This window comes from Pseudonaja textilis, chromosome 3 (assembly GCF_049901715.1).
Source record: "Pseudonaja textilis isolate UNSWEBS1 chromosome 3, rPseTex1.2, whole genome shotgun sequence".
NCBI classification, from domain to species: Eukaryota; Metazoa; Chordata; class Lepidosauria; order Squamata; family Elapidae; genus Pseudonaja; species Pseudonaja textilis.
In genome coordinates, this window is record NC_141992.1 from 161917540 (window position 1) to 161937259 (window position 19720).

A 19720-nucleotide genomic window follows, 5' to 3' on the forward strand; every position below is an offset into this window, starting at 1 on the left:
ATTGCAGGAGGCCTTATTGTTGGAGAAACAGGGTAGCAGAAGATATAAAATGAAATAGGCTTGTGAAAGGTGAAATAAAGAAGAGCCTCCCTTAATATCTGCCGGTCTTGTAGGTTGGAATTTGATTCAAATGTCATCTGTCAGGACTTCGGAAGTCCACCTTTTGTAATGGAATGAGGAAAAGATCTTGGGAGACTGGGTGAAGAGGACCTGCCAAGAGAATGGTCAGATAAAAGACAGCATAGCCTGCAGCTGGATAATGGGCAGAACAAGAGGCCCAGGGAAGACATGCCCTAGTTTCTCAGTCTGTAAAGGGGATGAGATGAGAAGAAAAGAAATGTACTTTAAGATTTGCAAGATTCTGTCAATGTAGCTTTATCATAAAGTAATATTAGCTCAGGTAGTAATGTTTCCTATCTGGTTTGCCATGCTAGGCTATCCCAATCTTGCAAGTCCCATCTTCTTTCCCACTGTTAGCCACTTCCAGAAAGGTTGGTAACTGCCTTGCCTATTAATGTGCATATGTATGTATGTACTGGTCATGTGATACTCTGCCTTGCCATGTCTGTTCATTGGTCTTTCATGTAGGCCAGTTTGTTCAGTCCGGTACTTGTCAATGGAGATTATCAATCATCCAGGTCATGGTTGTCTTGGACTTTCTTGGTGTTTTTTTTTTCTTTGAAAAAGTTTTGCTTCTCACCCAAGAACTGCAGAAACTTTTGGATGAGAAGCAAAGTGTTTTCAAAAAGAAAGAAAAAAAACAAGAAAGTCTAGTTTCCTTTGGGACAGCCCAGTATTCAGTAAACCTTCATGGTACCCTACCTTCAATGCATTTTTGTCACTGTCCATCATGAAGTGCATTCTTCCAGTGCCCTTTTTTCTTCTGCAATTAACTGGTGTACAGGTAGTCCTTGACTTATGATCACAATTGAGTCCAAAATTTCTGTTTCTAAGCAAGACCATTGTTAAATTAATTCCACCACCCACCACCCATTTTATGCCCTTTCTTGCCACAATTGTTAACTAAATCACTACAATTGTTAAGTTAGGGATGCATTTGTTAAGTGAATCTGGCTTCCCTGTTGACTTTGCTTGTCAGAAGGCCACAAAAGGGGAGTACATGATCTGGGGACAACTATAAATGTGAATCAGTTGCCAAACATCTGAACTTTGACATGTGACCATGGGTTGTAAGTGTGAAAAATAATCATAAGTCACTTTTTTCAGTACTGTTGTAACCTTAAATGGTCACTAAAAGAGCTCTTGTCAGTCAAGGACTACCTGTATTTACAACATTCCATCTATGCTCTTTGGTAAGTAGAGTTTTTCAATGATGCATGGACGAAGGGCATGATTCATTCTAATCCGTTTTTTCAATCCAAGGCTTTTAGTTCTGCTTGAGTCCATTCCATTATTCTAGTTGTGTATCTAATGACTGGAAATGTCCCAGATGTTAATCGCTTTGATGGTATTCAACCCACTTTTCTTTTATTGGTCCTATAGAGCTGCTGGCTCTGGTTGTTCAGCCAAGAGTCCTGAATCCTAACCCATTTGTCACCAGATGTCCAAAACTTCAGCACCTAGGGCAGTAGTGGCAAACCTTTTTCGGCTTCTGTGCTGATAATTGCGTGTGCGCTCAGGTGCCAGCACCCAGAAGGCAATGTGTGCTGGGCCCGCCCACCCCCCTGCGCATGCGTGCGCAATCCCCTTGCAGTGCGCCACATGTCTGCACATGTGCACGCGATCACCTTGCAGCACTCTGTGCGTCTGTGCATGCGTGCGCGATCATCCTCCTACACCATCCATCTGCACATGTGTGTGCGACCCCCCCCCCCAGTGCAGGCTGCATATTTCTGCTCCCCCCCCAATCACACCAGATACCTGACAATCAGCTGTCGGGTAGCAGTGGCACATGTGCATGCGCAGTGGTGCTCTTCTGGGCGAGTTCTCTCGCGTGCCAGGGGAAATTGCTTTGCATGCCCTTCTAGCACACGTGCCATAGGTTCGCCATATGTACCTTGTTGACCTGAGTGGGGATCAATCTGGTAAGAATTTCTAAAAATTACATCTCACTATATTGATTATTATTACCTTGAACATCTCTGTCAACATCTGACATATCTACTGATATCTGAGTCAGGCCAAATATTAATGCTTTCATATCAAGGGAGGGTTTTTTAGTTTTGGGTTTGATATAGAAGGTATTTACTCAGCCAAGAAGGTAAGAGTAAGAAATATTAATAATTATAGAAATAGAGCAAAATGAAGAAATCCTTGAAGATGAATGTTGTTTATCTATTTCCAGTCCAGTCTGCTGCAATACCAGTTCTATTGCTTCTTGCCATCTAAGTCCAATGCAGTAAATTTAAGAATAGATTAATATGTATTATAAAATTACTGCTAATATACTCAAGAAAGTTAAGTACTTTCTTCACTAACTTATAATTCCCCCAGCTGTCAATTCAATTTTAGTTTCCATAAATCTCGGCTATGATGGTCAATGGAGATGTTTTCTGAGTTTTGAAGTTACTGTCCAATATATCTAAATCCAATCACGTCAGGTGTCAAAAGGGTCTCCATGTGATAATGTGTGTGTGTGTGTGTGTGTGTGTGTGTGTGTGTGTCATTCCCAGAACATTATCTCTTCTGGATCTTGCTGAGAAAGGGAAAGTTCTGGAACATTATGACTTCCACATCCATTGTTACTAGCAGTGTAATTTGTTTCATAAAAATCATTCTGCAAATCAAATGTATTGTGAATATTGATGGTGGCATTTTTGCATAAAATCATTAAGAAAAAAAACTTCTCTTCAAATTTCATGAATGGAATTTGCTAATCCAATAATAGATTGCATTAGACTATGTACTAGATTATCTTTAAAGAATTATACATCATCCATCAAATTTATTTATATGCCAAGGAACCAATCCTAAAATTAAACTTGATAACACCAAGTTCTCCAAGTGCCCTGGAGAAAATCCCCCCCTCCTCGATTCATGTATGTGAAATACCTTGGTTGACCTTTAATACTTATATTTTGACCCTGCTAGATAGGTACTAGATGCTACTTCATTTCAGGTAGCATCATATTTAAGGACAATTATGAACTAACATTAAAATTAAGGTGTCCTGTAATATGTCTGTTTAGTTATTTATTGAACAATGTAAATATTGGCAGCTTGAAAGATTCTTGGCAATTTATTATTACCATCAGTAGTAATAAAACATCAACAAAACAATCCCCAGCATAAATTTTACAATCACAATAAAATACTACAATTAAAGGAAATATTATTTAACAATTTTAATAGTTTTAAAATCATTTTAATTAAACAAATCTTTTTTCAAACTACTTTCTTGACCAGGGATCAGGACCCTTTCATCTGATCTTTGCCTTGGTGGTAGCTCTTCTTTTTGTCTTTCAAGGCCATTCTCTCTCTCCTTTACAAATGCCTACTTTCTTTCCAGAAAAAAAAATCAATAAACCTGAGAAACGTCAATTGTTCCATCAAGCACATGGGATAAACTTCCTAACAAGGACACCACACTTGCAGAGATTAAGTATGGCAGCAATGTGCACATGAACAAAATAATGACTCAACGGTGGCCAAATACCAATATCAATGTCCTCCATCTTCAGATTATATCTCATCTGCTTTAAGGGAAAGGCAAGATATATCATTAATAATAATATAATATCTAATAAAAGATTATTATATCTATTATATGTGTTGGGTCCAAGATCACTGTCAGGCCCCTGTCAGAATCTGATTCTGAGGGTGAGGCTGAGCAGCTGACAGGGAGTGGGAGTGTGGCTCCCTTGGCTGTGGAAGAAACTGGGGAAAGGCAAAGGGCAGAGCAGGGGAGAATTAGAGCAAGGCAGAGGGGTTTCAGAGGAAGAAACCCCCTCTTCATCCTAGGGCATGCAGGGAAGAATGGAGAAGGGAGCAATGTGAGTTGCGTGGCTTACGGGGGAGGAAAGGGCCCTGATTCTCTTCATTAGCTGTAGTTGGAAACACAGTGTTTAAAAAGGGAGCTTGTGCACAGCAACTTGTTGGGAGCAAATCATGAGTTATCTTTTGTTGCCGAGGCTTATCTGGGTTCCTGGTGTCTTCCCAACTGTGTGTGTTTTGTTGGTCTTTGAAGTCTGCAATTCCTTATCCTGCCCTGTCCAGTTGCTGCAGCATGGTTTGTATGGATTTTTATTTACCATTTATATGTACTTTGTTTTCGGACTGAATTTCTTCAACTTAAAGATTGTTCTTGGGAGTTTTTTCTCCAGCTGAAGGTAACTGGACATTGGGGGCAAAGTTGGAGGTATTAAAGGGACTTTCCTTACTTATGTTGCCTTTGTGCCATACCCCGAGTCATCACAATCATGTGCAACAAGCCCATGTTTGCCATAGAAGCTGTGAGATTCCAAGCCCAAATGAATTACTCACCCAAGGCATGGAGAATGAAATCCTTCAGCATTGTTGCCTGGAAGACTTTAAAACCAGCTGAACTATGATTTCCAGGAGCCCATTTAGTTAAATGCGTATATAATACATATAACAACATCAAAGACTTCATTTTAACTGTTTACAAGTTTATAAGAGCAGTAATATTTCAATAATGCATGAGGATATAGAATTACAATAAGGATAAGGCTGTCATTGTTACATAGTATTTTCACTGCAATTATTCATTTTTCTTGTTATGAAACCGTGCCCACAGACCGCTTCTTATACTTCCTGGTAGTTTTTGGTTTTTTTCTATTAAAGTCTGTAAACTATTTTGTACCTATTAGAAGAAGAAAACACATATGTAAATTTTTCTTGACTCCCCTGAATGCTTTTGCTTAATGACATTCACATATAGATCAGTTTACCTTTTTCACCAGCTCGTCCACAGTTATGTTTGGATCATATGGTATAGGTTTTCCAATATGTGTACGCCATTTCACCGGAAAACCTCCATACAAAATAATTAGTGGCCATCGAACATATTCGTATAAGTGTTCTATATGATGAGAAAATTAAGTTGCATATTAAGTATATAAGACAGTCTTCAAGGTTAGGTTCAGATAAACGGCATTCTAAAGTTAAATTATATGATTTTATGGTTTTATTGTCTTTTATGGTTTCTACTTCATTAAAAATTTCTTCAATAAAAACATTTTAAAAGGTGATGTGAAATTACAGCAGCTCCTAAATTATCAATGCCTATTATATCATTGGTGAAAACTATTAAATCAGCATTCTGTATAATTCTATGTTCAGCATACAATATAACTGCATATATGAAAACATTTCTTCTTGTTTTTATTATTTTTTTTCATCTGGAATGTCAGAAATATAGGGAGACTTAGGGCTATTTGTCTATCGACATATTAATTCTCAAAACAGAAGAGAATAAAACCAAATTTATGATGATGGGCCAAGTAGGAAAAGAGAGTTATAAAATTTGTCAAGGACCCTGGAGTATTCATATCAAATGACCTAAGCACCAGAGCTCACTGTTGCCAAAAAGGCATTAAGAGTTGTAAATCTAATCTTACGAAGCTTCTCCTCCAGTAATATTGAATTGCTAACTAGGTCATACAAAACCTTTGCTAGACCAATACTTGAATACAGCTCATCTGTCTGGAATCCCCACTGTATAATCGGACATTAATACAATTGAGCGAGTCCAGAAGTATTTCACGAAAAGAGTACTACACTCCTCTGCTTGCAACAGAATACCCTACACCACCAGGCTTGAAATGTTGGGCTTGGACAACCTAAAACTACACCACCTATGGTTGGATTTAAGCATAGTACACAAAATTATCTGCTACAATGTCCTACCAGTCAATATCTACTTCAGCTTCAACTGCGACAATACAAGAGCACACAACAGATACAAACTCAATGTAAACTGCTCCAAACTTGATTGCAGAAAGTACAACTTCAGCAACAGAGTGATCAATGCCTGGAATGCACTACCTGACTCTGTTGTTACATCCTCAAACCCCCGCTTCTTTAACCTTAAACTATCTACTATTGACCTCACTCCATTACTAAGAGGTCTGTGAGGTATGTGCATAAGTGCACAATCATGCCTACCGTCCCTGTCCTATTGTCCCAATTTATTCATACCTATTTCCTGTATTCATACTCATGTTTATTCTTATACCTATCATCTTGTAAGTGATCGACAAATCAGATCAAATCAATCAATCAATCAATCAATAAAATGGTTTGGACCTGTTCAGATTGTTCAGATTCAGAGGCTATCCTTTTTCTGGGACAAAAAGTTTTGGAAAAACATCCACCAGTGCGGACCTTGGAGATAAGCAGTTAAGTGACTCCTTGGGTGTGCTACTGATTGCTCCAGTTTAAACTTACCTATTTCCTCTCTCCTGATCATGTGACCTGGGTGGAATTCTATGCATCACAGTATACACATAAACAAAAAAAAATTTACACAAGGAGAGGCCAAAAGCAGACACACTCCCAAAAGCATCCACCTTGATGGACTTTTACATACAGACACAGATGTAGTTAAGCTGGCAATACATATCACCCAGCCTAAATGACATCTTCACACAAACATACAGACACAGAGACAAAGTATGCACTTAACACAACCATAGTTATTAACATCTCATTAGTTTATCACACAGACAACTTCAGTAGCTATGTTGCTAAAGAATTAGAAAAATTTCCAGAAGTATGTTCTGCCTTGCTTAGTGAGCATATTTCAAATACTAAACTATTTAAAATGTGGGTTCTTAGACTGCAGACAATACAAGTAGCAACATAATCTAGAAATATGCAGTTTTCCAGTAAAATAAAATCTACAAGCAGAAAAAAACACTGGTCAAGTGGAATAAAATCAGAAATGTTATGTATATGCTGGATTGTACCAGTAAGCTTAGACCTCAGAGGATGGGTGAACTTGTGAGGTGGTTCCACTATTACTAACATCCCTTTGTTTGTTATTTATTTGTTTTGTGTTTTATAGCTTTTAATTTTTATGTTATAATTGCATGAGTCACTTGCTTGTGAGATGGAGGGATAAATTAGAAAAAAATAACTGGAAATTAATATTTTAATTTTTGTTGTTGATAATAAGGAAAGGGTATTGATAATGATTTTAGACATTTATTTTCCCAGTCTTGGTGTACACTACCCAGACTTACTTACATTTGAGATGGAATAAATAAACAAACAAACAAACAAATAAATAAATAATAAAGCCATTAGTAAAACTTGCTCAGTAGAAAATTCCATCTTTCTGCAAAATCACTGTGTTGGAGTTAACAAAATATAAAGTATTTATTTTATATAAAATAAATACTATTTGTTTATTTGAGTGTTTAGGAACATCGACATAGTTTATTTTAAAAAACAGATTATAAATTTAGAAAATATATAATATGTTTAACTTACTTATTTGTCCAAATATCTTATAACCTTCACGAGTGTTCTCTGTAAACATTGGAATTATGGGCTAAGGGAAAAGAAGAAGGGAAGCAAATATCAACTTCATTTATTTAAAATATTTCCTTTTAATAACTGGTAATTTGAAGAACATGTTCTTTGGTTGTAAATATATAGCCCGTTCCTAATTACTGTAGCAGCTTCCTCATGTCCTTTATTTACAAAGTTATTAGATGTATATCTCATCTTCCTGCCAGAAGCTTAAAGTGACATTTATAACATCCCCTCCTTTGAGTCTGTCTCTCTTTAAAAACAACCCTATAGGATAGAGGTGCTGAAAGATAATAATTGACTCAAAGTCACTTTGTGACTTTCCATGGTTGATGGTAGTCTTGAACTAGGAACGTCCCAGTCATAATTTATCATCCTCCCAAATGTTTGTGCATTGTGTGTTAGAACTACATTACAAACAAGGATGGGATTCAACCAATGTTACTATTGGTTTGGAGATTACGTTTTGTTTCGCTGCTCACGCGTGTAAAAAAAAAAAGCTGTGCCACCTGGACAGCTGAAAAGCGCTGTGCACGGGTGCTCAGTGTTTGAAAAGCTTCTTTTTTTCCTGTTTTTTCAACCTCAGCTGTGCCACACAAAGCAGATGAGTTTGAAAAAGCAGGAAATAAAGGACAAGTAAGAGCCCGGGCGGACGGGCGGGCAAAACAGCAGCAAACACAGAACTGGTTCGATGTCTGCTGCTCTTCAGAGCTACTAGTTCTATAGAACCAAGCTGAACCAGTAGCATCCCACCCCTGATTACAAATAGAATGATAATGAATGGGAAAGTCACATTATATAGGTGTCTTTTTCATGCATTGTCAATTTATTAATTTGATTTAGATGCCACTTGACTCTACAAATAGTTTGGTCTAGTGCAGGGGTGTCAAACTCACATCATCACAGCAGCACCACATGATGTATCATGACTTTTCCCCCCTTCGTTAAACAGGGCATGGGCGTGGCCAGCATGTGGCTATGGCCAGCACCTGACACCTGTGGACCATGAGTTTGACAGCCCTGGTCTAGTGGTAACAGCATTGAGTTAGAAAGCAGGACACTTTGAGTTCAAGTTCTAGCTTAACCATGAAATCCAGTGGGTGACTTTGGGCCACTCATACTCTCTTAGCCAACCCACTTCACAGGACTGTGGTTGAGGGAGGAGATGTGTTGGATATGTTGCCTTGTGTTATTTGTAAAAATAATAAGGGTGGGATACAAATTAAATAATAAGATAACTGTCATGGAATTAATAAAAATGGAATCCGATGGATGTTGTGGAATAGACAGTGTGATTTCTCCATGTACGAGCATGGTGGTGTAGTGGTTAGAATGCAGTACTGCAGGCTAACTGTGCCCACAGCCAGGAGTTAGATTCTGATTGTCTCAGCCTTACATCCTTCCAAGATCAATAAAATGAGGACCCAGGTTGTTGAGGGAAAATATGCTGAATCTGTAAACCACTTATAGGGTTCTGTAAAGCACTATGAAGCAGTATATAAGTCTATATGTCATTCTTATTGCTATGTACTTAGTGGGACTTACCACTCTTGCTTCTAAAGCAACTTTTGCAAAACCTTTGCGTTTACCCCATAACATCTTATAGGTTTTATCACTAAAGATGGCTTCTCGTGTTCCTCCTGGTGAAATAGCCAGCCAATTGCCATTCTTCAGGGCATGAAGACATTCTTCCTTAGAGCCAGTTATCATTTTCAATTTACTGCCAAGCATTTTTAAGCCTGAAGGAAATAAATAAAATGAATTAAAAAATAAAATTAAAAAAATATTTTTGAGAGCAGAAAGCTGAACAAGGTAATAAGAAAGTATATTTTTGAAAGACTAAATTGCTTTATTTCTGAAATAAAGCAATCAGCACTACTAATTTATTTTTTTAACTTTGTCAGTGATGGTCAACATGTTTTAGCTGGGAAGAAAATGACAAACCATCCAGCCAACATACAAAAAATAAGATCCAAGAATTGTTTTATTTCAGATTGAATTGTTTTCATTTTGAACAGTAAATCTCTTATTTTCTTATTTTATTATTCATTAATAAATAGCAACAACATTATTTTTCAGTTTCTAATAATATAAGCATTTTGCTGGACTGCATTTTAAAGTAAGCCTGTAACATGTAGATTTTGAAGACCTAATGACTAGAAAGTAGAACTCTTCAGTTATAATCTGTTGTGAAATTTCCTCTACCCTAAAGATTTCAAATCATTATGTTATAGGAAAGTATAATCCCCATATAAATATTGTAATGTATAACGTGTTATAATATGATTATATATGTGTATGGATGTATATATAGATCTTTGCTAGCTGCTGACAGAGACAGCTAGGAAAAGGCTTCTGTCTTAGTATTAGCCTATGCATGCTGAAAGTCCTCCAGAAGACATGGCTTCATGAAGGTGGTTGAAGTGGCCTATCTTGGGGTCAATTCCCTAGCATTGACCTCAGATTAATCTGACACCACCTAAATTGCTTTATCAAGGCAAATTTGATATCTTCTTTCTTTCGAGATAACAAATCAAATCATTTTCATAGCTTCAGTAGCTTGCTCAGTGTGAAAATGTATTACTTTGCAGAAATCTATTATGTATATTGTGCTCTCTTTGAGTACTGTGTACTGTGATTCCTGAATTGAAACTCCTCTGTATTAATATTAATTTTATTTTCATATTGCTTTTCCTCCTGAATCTATTCAGAGCAATGTACAAGAAGAATAGAAAACAATTTTAAAGTCCCCATGGTAAAAATAAGAAATGCAAATACTACTACTACTACTATTACTAATAATCATAACTTAAATTTTGAACTTAAACTTTCAATTATTATTACACTTTTATTCATTAAACATGAAATTCAGTCAACTGAACATTTAAAAATATATCACAAATGTAATTGACTGGTGCTAATGGTTGATATGAATTACTGCCAGCATCCTAGGTATTGACCAAGCATCTTTTTAAAATGTACGATGTTCTGAGTGGCGCAGTTTTTTGCAGTTCTGCTGATGTTATTGCAGGAAGCTGCAATTTCTTGATGTATTTTGTAACAGTCTTGGACATGGTGCCAAGTGCCCTGATGACAATAGGTATCGCCGTCACATGTTTCACCCATAATTGCATAGTTTTGATTGCCAGGCCATGATATTTTGTGCTTTTTATTCTAGTTCTTTTTCTTTGACTCTGGCATCTCCTGGTATCAATAAATTGTACACTCAGTTTTTGATGATTGTGATATCTGGTGTATTATTATTATTATTATTATTATTATTATTATTATTATTATTATTATTATTATTATTATTATTATTATTATTACCGTGATTCTCACATAATAAGGCCGGGCCTTATTGTTTTTTGACCCCCGAAAAAACGGCTAGGCCGTCTTTTCGGGGGTGACTTAATTCCCCCCCTTGCATCCTCGGGTGGGTGGGTGGGCGGCAACAGCTTGGATGTTCAGGAGACCTTCGGGTTCGGGCCACCGTTGCTTCCCCTTCTCCCTTGCTGCCGTGGCGTTAGAGCAACACCGTGGCGTTTGGCACAGCCATGTGCGGCCAGTCAGGGCTCCTCCCTGCAACTGGAGCCCTGAGAAGACACTTGGCTTCAGGCACTTACGTTGCCTTTCTTTGAGGTGGAAGAGCTCGCTGGGCTGAAGGGACCGGCACGTCAGAGACATGCAGTGTAGGGAGGTCGGGGAGGAACTGAAGAGGCCCTGGGAGATTCACCTCCCCACGTGGGGTTGGGCTGCCCTCTTGGGCAGGGCTTTGTTGTAGTAGGGTGTCATTTTTAAAATAATTCGCTTTACCTTCAAAAGCAAAGGGAAGGCGGCTACGGGAGCGCCTGAAGCCAAGTGTCTCCTCAGGGCTCTGGTTGCAGGGAGGAGCCCTAACTGGCCGCACGTGGCTGTGCCAAACACCGTGGCATTGTTCTAATGCCGCGGCCGCAAGGGAGAAGGGAAAGCACTGGTGGAAGGTCTCCCAATATAAAGTGCCCCACCAACGCAGGCAGCACCATATCTGGGTGTGCAACAAAAGTACTTCCTAACGGCAAGCCCCCCGCCATTCCCCCCCTATTTTGCATGTTTGATATGGGCCTTAATTTGGAGGGAGGGGCTTAATTTGATTTTATGCCAATAAAACATGGTGGGGTTTCCTATTGGTGGAGGCCATATTGTTGGAGAAACACAGTATTATTATTTCTACTTTTATGATGGAGATTTTAACAACAAAAACAATAATAATAAGTCAAGATCCGAAGAGGAATTGGAGTCAACATTGACACTGAATCTTCTAGGGGACTCACGTTTGCCACTACTGATCCAGACCGCATTAATTTCACTGACAATAATCCTACAAGAGACAAAACTTGGATACCAAATCTCAAGCCAACATGGCAAGATAAACCCTCTATATACATCGATGTGAAAAGTCCCACAGAACTTAAATCAATACTCAACACAGTTCAACTGTTCAGCAATGACATCAGAATGAACTATGGGCCAAAAAATGTGCTATATTATCCATGCAGCGAGGAAAAATAGAAAAAATAGAAGGAATGGAACTGGGAAATGGAAGCATCATGAAAGCACTAGCAAAAGATGACTGTTACAAATACTTAGATATATTGGAAGCAGATAACATCTTGAATGGAAAAGTCCAAAGGAATACATCAGGAGGGTCTGCAAAATATTAAAATCAAAACTGAATTCTGGAAACACGATTAAAGCCATTAATACATGGGCAGTTTCAGTGATACACTACCCAGCTGGAATAATCAACTGGACTTTGGTTGAACTGGAAATTTGGATCAGGAAATGTGTGAACTTTTGAATATGTACAACACTTTACATCCACGAAGTGACATTGACAGGTTGTACCTGCCAAGAAGAATAGGTGGCAGAGGGCTACTGCAAGTCCATCAAACTGTAGAAGAAGAAAAGCGAAGTTTGAATAACTATGTGAACCAAAGTACAGGAAAATTACTGCAGGCTGTGAAAATGAAAAACAACAGAATATAACAGAAGCAGAATATAAGGAAAAACAGCTAGATGATAGATGAAATAGATGAAAAACCAAAGCTCTGCATAGATAGCACTTAAAAAACATTGAAGGAAAATGTGATAACTACTTGACATAGGCATAGCTTAAGATGGGAAATGATGCTCTAGAGCACGGCACACCAGAACAACTAAACATAAGGACAGTTTTTCCCTGAATGCCATCATTCTGCTAAACAAATAATTTCTTCAACACTGTCCAACTATTACTATTAATCTTTTCATCACTCCTTATCACCCATCCCCTCCCACTTGTGACTGTATGACTGTAACTTTGTTACTTGTATCCTTACGATTTATATTGACTGTTAGTATGATTTGATTGCCTATTGTACCCTATGACTATTATTAAGTGCTGTACCTTATGATTCTTGACTCTTAATGAATGTATCTTTTCTTTTATGTACACTGAGAGCATTTGCACCAAGACAAATTCCTTGTGTGTCCAGTCACACTTGGCGAATAAAGAATTCTAAATGCCAAATGCTAAATCAAGAAAGAAATGGAAGGTTTAATACTCACTGCTCAAGAAGAAGCACTGCAAACTAATATCATGAAAGCGAAGATACAAAAAAACTCATTGACAATCCAAACTGCTGACTTTGCAATGACAAAGTTGAAACTGTTTAACATTTGATATGTGAGTGCAGCAAAATCGCACAAACTGATTACAAAGCTAGACATGACCGAGTGTTAAACTAATCCACTGGTCATTATGTAAAAAATACAACTTACCTTTATCTGAAAAGTCATAGGAACACAAAGAGGAAAAAGTTGTCAAACATGAGAAGGTGAAGATCTTGTGGGACTTTCGAATACAGACGGATCGTCATTTAGAACACAACATGCCAGATATCACAGTCATTGAAAATCAAAGCATACAATGTATTGATATCACTGTACCAAGAGACTCCAGAGTCAAAGAAAAAGAAGTAGAAAAAAAATCACAAAATATCTCGACCTGGCCATCGAATCTACGTGATGGCCAGGTTGAGATATACATGGATGAAACATGTGACATCGATACCCATTGTCATTGGGGCACTTGGCACCATGTCCAAGTATTCTACAAAATACATCAAGAAATTGCAGCTTCCTGCAATAACACCATGGAACTGCAAAAAACTGCGTTACTCAGAATATCGTACATTTTAAGAAGATACTTGGTCAATACCTAAGATTCTGGCAGCAACCATCCACCATCAGTGCCAGTCAATAATATGTGTGCACATTTTTAAATGTTCAGCTGACTGAGTTTCATATTTAAGTTTCATGTATCATCATCATCATCTTTAAAGGACATCCAAAGCAGCTGTTATCCCATGCCTGCCTAAGTAAACAGGCATTTCTTCAAAACAGAGCAACTTTGAACTTTAATCAAAGAGAATTCCATAAATGGAGCTCAACAGGAAAGAAAATATGTCTGTGAGACAATCCACAAATAGTTATTCAAGTTTACATGTATTCCAAAATCCAAAAATACTTTCAGCCTGAACTACTGCAAATAAATTTTATAATAAAATGAAGCAGAAGGACAATATATTGTCAGCTCCTTTAGATGGACTATATATCTATAAATGCAATAATACCTGGCAACTTAAAGACAAATTGATCAACCACTGTATAGCAACACAATCTCTTTTTCAGGAAAAAGATCTTTGCTAGAAAAAATATATAATCTATAGGAAATGGAGCATGATAATAAATAATCAGGCCTGGTCCATCTGGTAGATTTTCTACTCCATGTAATTCATAACCTGTTTTAATACAAAGCAAAACAGAATATTGTCATTCATATAATCAACTGCATCATGTGACTTTATTATAACCAAGAGGTTCCAAAGTATCTATAGATGATAATTATGCTTGATCTATTATTAAATCACAGTAGTCTCTACTTCTACTAAAATAGCACAGAATTATATTGTCTGATAGAATTATTAAATTGTGCATCGTTTGTTTCATGGAGAATAGGCAACTGGAAAATTTAATGACCCAAATACTTCCACTTGCCAAATAACTAACTCTAAGTATCTCTACTGTTTTTTTAAAAATTTTATTAAAAACACATAGATAAATTATTAGACGTTTGCTGATTAATAAGGTGAATCCAAAATTTTGACATATATTAATAGAAAAAGTTTCAATTGTTTGCATGGCACAGTTGCTGGCATGCCGTGGTCTACAGCTGATCCATGGACTGGGGGTTGGGGACCTCTGCCCTAATGCAACAAGCATTAATTCTGCAAGTTTCAGTTTGATCAGTGACAGAGGAACAAGCTGATCCTATAAGTATTTTTTTTTAAATAAAAAAATCATGTTTATGTTCTATTATATACAGGTGAAACTCGAAAAATTAGAATATCATGCAAAAGTTCATTTATTTCAGTAATGCAACTTAAAAGGTGAAACTAATATATGAGATAGACTCATTACATGCAAAGCAAGATAGTTCAAGCCATGATGTGTCATAATTGAGATGATTATGGCTTACAGCTCATGAAAACCCCAAATCCACAATCTCAGAAAATTAGAATATTACATGCAATCAATAAAACAAGGATTGTACATAGAACAATATCAGACCTCTGAAAAGTAGAAGCATGCATATGTACTCAGTACTTGGTCTGGGCCCCTTTTGCAGCAATTACTGCCTCAATGCGGCGTGGCAAGGAAGCTATCAGCCTATGGCACTGCTGAGGTGTTAGGGGAGACCAGAATTCTTCAATAGCAGCCTTCAGCTCTTCTGCATTGTTCAGTCTTATGACTCTCATTTTTTCTTGGCAACGCCCCATAGATTTTCTATGGGGTTCAGGTCGGGCGAGTTTGCTGGACAATCAAGCACAGTAATCCCATGGTCATTGAACCAGGTTTTGGTGCTTTTGGCAGTGTGGGCAGGTGCCAAGTCCTGCTGAAAAATGAAGTCAGCATCCCCATAAAGCTTGTCTGCGGAAGGAAGCATGAAATGCTCCAAAATCTCCTGGTAGATGGCTGCATTAACCCTGGACTTAATGAAGCACAGTCGACCAACACCAGCAGATAATATGGCTCAACACAAACTGTGGAAACTTCACACTGGACTTGCATCTTGCAGTGTGCGCCTCTCCATTCTTCCCCCAGATTCTGGGTCCTTGGTTTCCAAATGAGATGCAAAAGTTGCTCTCATCAGAAAAGAGGACTTTAAACCACTGAGCAACTGACCAGTTCTGTTTTTCTTTAGCCCAGGTAAGACACTTCTGACATTGTTTGTTGTTCAGGAGCAGCTTGACAAGAGGAATACGACATTTGAAGCCCATGTCCAGGATCCGTCTGTGTGTGGTGGCTCTTGATGCACTGACTCCAGCTTCAGTCTACTCCTTTTGAAAGTCCCCAACACTTTTGAATGGCCTTTTCCTGACAATCCTCTCCAGGCTGCTGCTTGTGCAACTTTTTCTTCTACACTTTTCCCTTCCACATAACTTTCTATTAATGTGCTTTGGGAACATCCAACTTATTTTGCAATGACTTTTTGAGGCTTTCCCTCCTTAAGGAGCGTGTCAATAATGGTTTTCTGCACAACTGTCAGGTCAGCAGTCTTTCCCATGATTGTGATTCCTACTGAACCAGACTGAGAGACCATTTAAAGACTCAGGAATCCTTTGCAGGTGTTATGGCTTAATTAGCTGATTAGAGCTCTAGGCTCAAAACTAGGGACACTTTGAGCCTAGAATATTGAACCTTTTCACAATATTGTAATTTTCTGAGATTGTGGATTTGGGGTTTTCATGAGCTGTAAGACATAATCATCTCAATTATAACAAATCACGGCTTGAACTAACTTGCTTTGCGTGTTACGAGTCTATCTCATCTATTAGTTTCACCTTTTAAGTTGCTTTACTGAAATAAATGAACTTTTGTACGATATTCTAATTTTTCAAGATACACCTGTATTGTGTAGACAATAGAAATACCTGTTTTTACTCTAACTAATCAAGCCAGCACCTATTATTACCATTCAATTAAATCAGGGTATCCAGACAAAGATCTCCTGAATAACATGTAATTAATACTAGATTATGTTTTGCTAAATATTTTAGTTATGATTATTATTTTGCTGAAGCAGTAGCTCAGGACAGTAGAAACTAGTTAATGCAGTAGCTTATCTAATTAATAAGTCATTTAAATGTGATATTTAAATATGGGTAGTGAACATATAGATAGATTACAGAACTTAAAGCAGACTTATCTGAACTCAAACCCCAGTATTCATATTTCAATGAATTTAAGAAATGTTTGGTGGCAAATATAAACATCAGAAATAAGACCTTTTCCCCAGAAGAAGCAAACCCAGAAGAATAAATATTTCTTACCATGCCATATTTTTCCAAAGAAGTTCCAAAGATGTCCCAAAATAAAATAGTAGCTTCTTTGGGCCTCTTCTTTACTTTTACTACACATCTTACAAAGCAGGACAATGAAAACAGATAGGTAGATATAGAAAAAAATCCAAATTGGAATTGCCATTAATGCCACTGAGGGCCATAAGACTGCGGAAATAAAATATTTCTCCAAGCACATGGGAAGCCATTCTCCATTTATGTATGGCAGACTTATTGTGGAGTTCATAAGTACCAGTACGAAATATGATGTTGTTTATTTTCTGAAGAGAAGGGGGGGGGGAAATCAAAGAACAATATAAGATTAACAATATCCAATATAAATATTGATCTGCCACAAATCTTGCAATATAAAGTTTAGGAATACTGCCTTCCTTCCTGCAAAATGACAGCAATTATCTGTGAAAATAGTTCAAATCTTGCGAGTGCAATTTCTCAAGATTTCATGCTGGCTTCCACATGAGTCAGAAAACAAATAAACTCAGTTCCATATAAGTTTACCATGAACCTGCAGGGAGGCCAATGGCCATATTTGCAATAGCTTTCCTCTTGTAGTCAGTTATATTCAATATATAATTGCCTGCAGTAATTTGAAATCATTTCTGGGTTACAGGACAGAGGAGGGCAGCTGCAGGACTCAGAGCTTTTGAGTTTGGCTTTTTTACAATGTACAGTACTTCAAATGAGTAAGTTCCTTCAAATATCATGAAAAGTGACCATATGTTTTCATCTAACCCCTTACAGTCTATTAGAGGAACTAGCACCTTATATTCGAAAGCAGTAGAAAATATTTAGCTCATAGGCTAAAGATTCTGTAATTCTATAATCCTCAAAACCTTTTTCACATCCTACATAATTTTACATACCATTATCGTATCTTCTTTCACACTTTTCTCTAAAGAGCCAGAAATGAAACTTTTCCTCCTTGGGAAAATAATTCTGTACACAGCATTCTGGGATTCCATGATGGTATGATGGTTTTTAGCTTCATAACTAACAATCCTTAAAATTAAGTTCTCTTCTTTTCACAGCATCATTTTTGTTTACATTGTTATGTTAATTTGTTTCAATAAGCTCCTTGTCTTGTTATAATCTGAGTTTTCAAATTTTCACTCTTTTCTATGAAATTTTATACATTCAAAGTGTTTTCAGAAGAAAAGGAAATATTTTCTTGACAAATTCCACAAATTCTGACCTTGATTGGAAACTTCAGAACTCATTTAGAAAGAAAGCTATCACATAGTTTTAGAAATTAGAGTAGTATTAACACTTATAATACCATAATCTACAATTGCAGTACACCCAAGCCTTATTATCTACAGGGATTACATTCTTGAAAATCCTGCAGAAACGGAACCTGCAATTATTGATGTGTGAGATCACTTGATCTATTATCAGAACAATGTGGAGACTTGTTTACAATAAACACTGCAAGAATAAGAACATAGTTTCCCTTAGCATAATACACTCTGATGTTATGTGGTAAGCTCTGAGATTTTTTCCCTACTGAGAGTGGCCATGTATAACTGCATTGAGATCCTGTCTGATGGAAAAAGGGTTGTACTTTTATACAAGTGCATAAGCAAATACAGGACATGGGAGAGCAGAGAAGTAGAATGTTTGAATAACAAGGACTGCATGTACAAGTTAATGTAGGGCCTATGATGCATTTCTATATATGATTATGTCAGCCTCAAGATCTCTTCGGGTACCCCAACTATTATCCTTTATTTCTCCCTTAGTATCTCTACTACTAGGCTTACTTCTTTCGGCTGTCATTAGCAACGGGGGAGGGGTAATTGTGGGGGGAAGAGAGCTGGAGGTGTTTTGCATTTTTTACTGTGGGCAGAAGAAGGGGGGATTTCTTCTTTCCAATTTTCCATTTCTTTCCTAGCCTCTATCCTTTTGCGCAGCTGCAGGTCTTATCAAAATATGTCAAGGTCAACGGACAGAGGCCTCATCACTACCTGAAGATGCTCACATGATCATATTCGGAACTTTTAATTGGCAGAGACTTCTGGACTTTGGGGGGTGGGAACAATTCCATTTCTTTGTATGTGTGATCTGCGCGCCAAATTCTCACTTTCGGAATTCCATTTGTAGCTTCCTTTTCATCTTCCAGTAAAAGAAGAACTTTGCTCTGAACCATGGAGTCTGAGTATTTCTTTCTTGGATTTTGAAAGGAGCACATACCGACAGATTATTTGAAAAATATAGTTTGGTAGTTTACATCACCACATTAAAATCCTGAATGTTTTGTTTCGGATATAATGAAACCCTTGTGTGTTACTTTATATTTAACATTTTGTACTGTATGCAAAAGTTAATGCTGGTTATGAAATATACTAGGACAGTCAGACATGGACTTCAAAGTATAAGTTACTTTGCTTTCTTTTTAATTCTTTAATAGTAAGCACTGAAAAATCATTAATCCATACTTGTATATCACATTTCAACTTTCTTGTTAATTACTTATGCTACATTACATTGTACAATTAAAGAGCATTAAGCAATATTAACCTGATCTTAGATAATGGAGTAGGATACTCAGGATAACATGCACAAAACCTTAAATCCATAAGTGTTCGAGATCAAATATTTGATTAGTCTGTATTTCTAAATCTATAGCAAAGAGCAACGCTGAATATTGATGTTTCTTTAATTACCAATTAATTTCTGCTATCATATTTATTCATAAGTGGTTTAATAATGTTAAGATCAATATACGTTGAATTATGTAGCTGAAATTGGAATTATATGCTACAAACAAAAGGTATTATATTTTTTTCATGGCAACCCAAAATATAAAGTTATATGGC

The 19720-nt window shown here is 37.1% G+C and overlaps 1 protein-coding gene across 2 annotated transcripts; it reads right to left on the bottom strand.

Moving 5' to 3' along the window:
- Nucleotides 1-3381: 3381 nt before the first annotated feature.
- On the bottom strand, nucleotides 3382-17157 carry LOC113435416 (DGAT1/2-independent enzyme synthesizing storage lipids-like). Of its 2 annotated transcripts, XM_087928726.1 has the most exons (7): nucleotides 16875-17157; nucleotides 14115-14282; nucleotides 9004-9197; nucleotides 7413-7477; nucleotides 6043-6050; nucleotides 4872-5002; nucleotides 3382-4783 (listed from the first exon to the last, which is right to left on the bottom strand). In XM_087928726.1, the coding sequence occupies exons 1-7, from the start codon at nucleotides 17128-17130 to the stop codon at nucleotides 4682-4684; spliced, it is 924 nt and encodes a 307-aa protein (XP_087784852.1). In that variant the 5' UTR covers nucleotides 17131-17157; the 3' UTR covers nucleotides 3382-4681. The 2 variants fall into 2 exon arrangements, with proteins under 2 accessions (XP_087784852.1, XP_087784851.1); XM_087928725.1 differs by lacking the exon at nucleotides 6043-6050 and having other exon boundaries at nucleotides 4872-4991; nucleotides 7397-7477.
- Nucleotides 17158-19720: the final 2563 nt, after the last annotated feature.

Excerpts from the sequence above, each read along its gene's own strand:
- LOC113435416 (XM_087928726.1), bottom strand. The coding sequence starts at position 17,130 with ATGAACTCCACAATAAGTCTGCCATACATAAATGGAGAATGGCTTCCC. Across the intron at positions 9,198-14,114 it reads ATTTGTCTTTAAGTTGCCAG|GCTTAAAAATGCTTGGCAGT; the intron begins GTATTATTGCAT and ends TATTTCCTTCAG. Across the intron at positions 4,784-4,871 it reads TGGACGAGCTGGTGAAAAAG|GTACAAAATAGTTTACAGAC; the intron begins GTAAACTGATCT and ends TTCTTCTAATAG.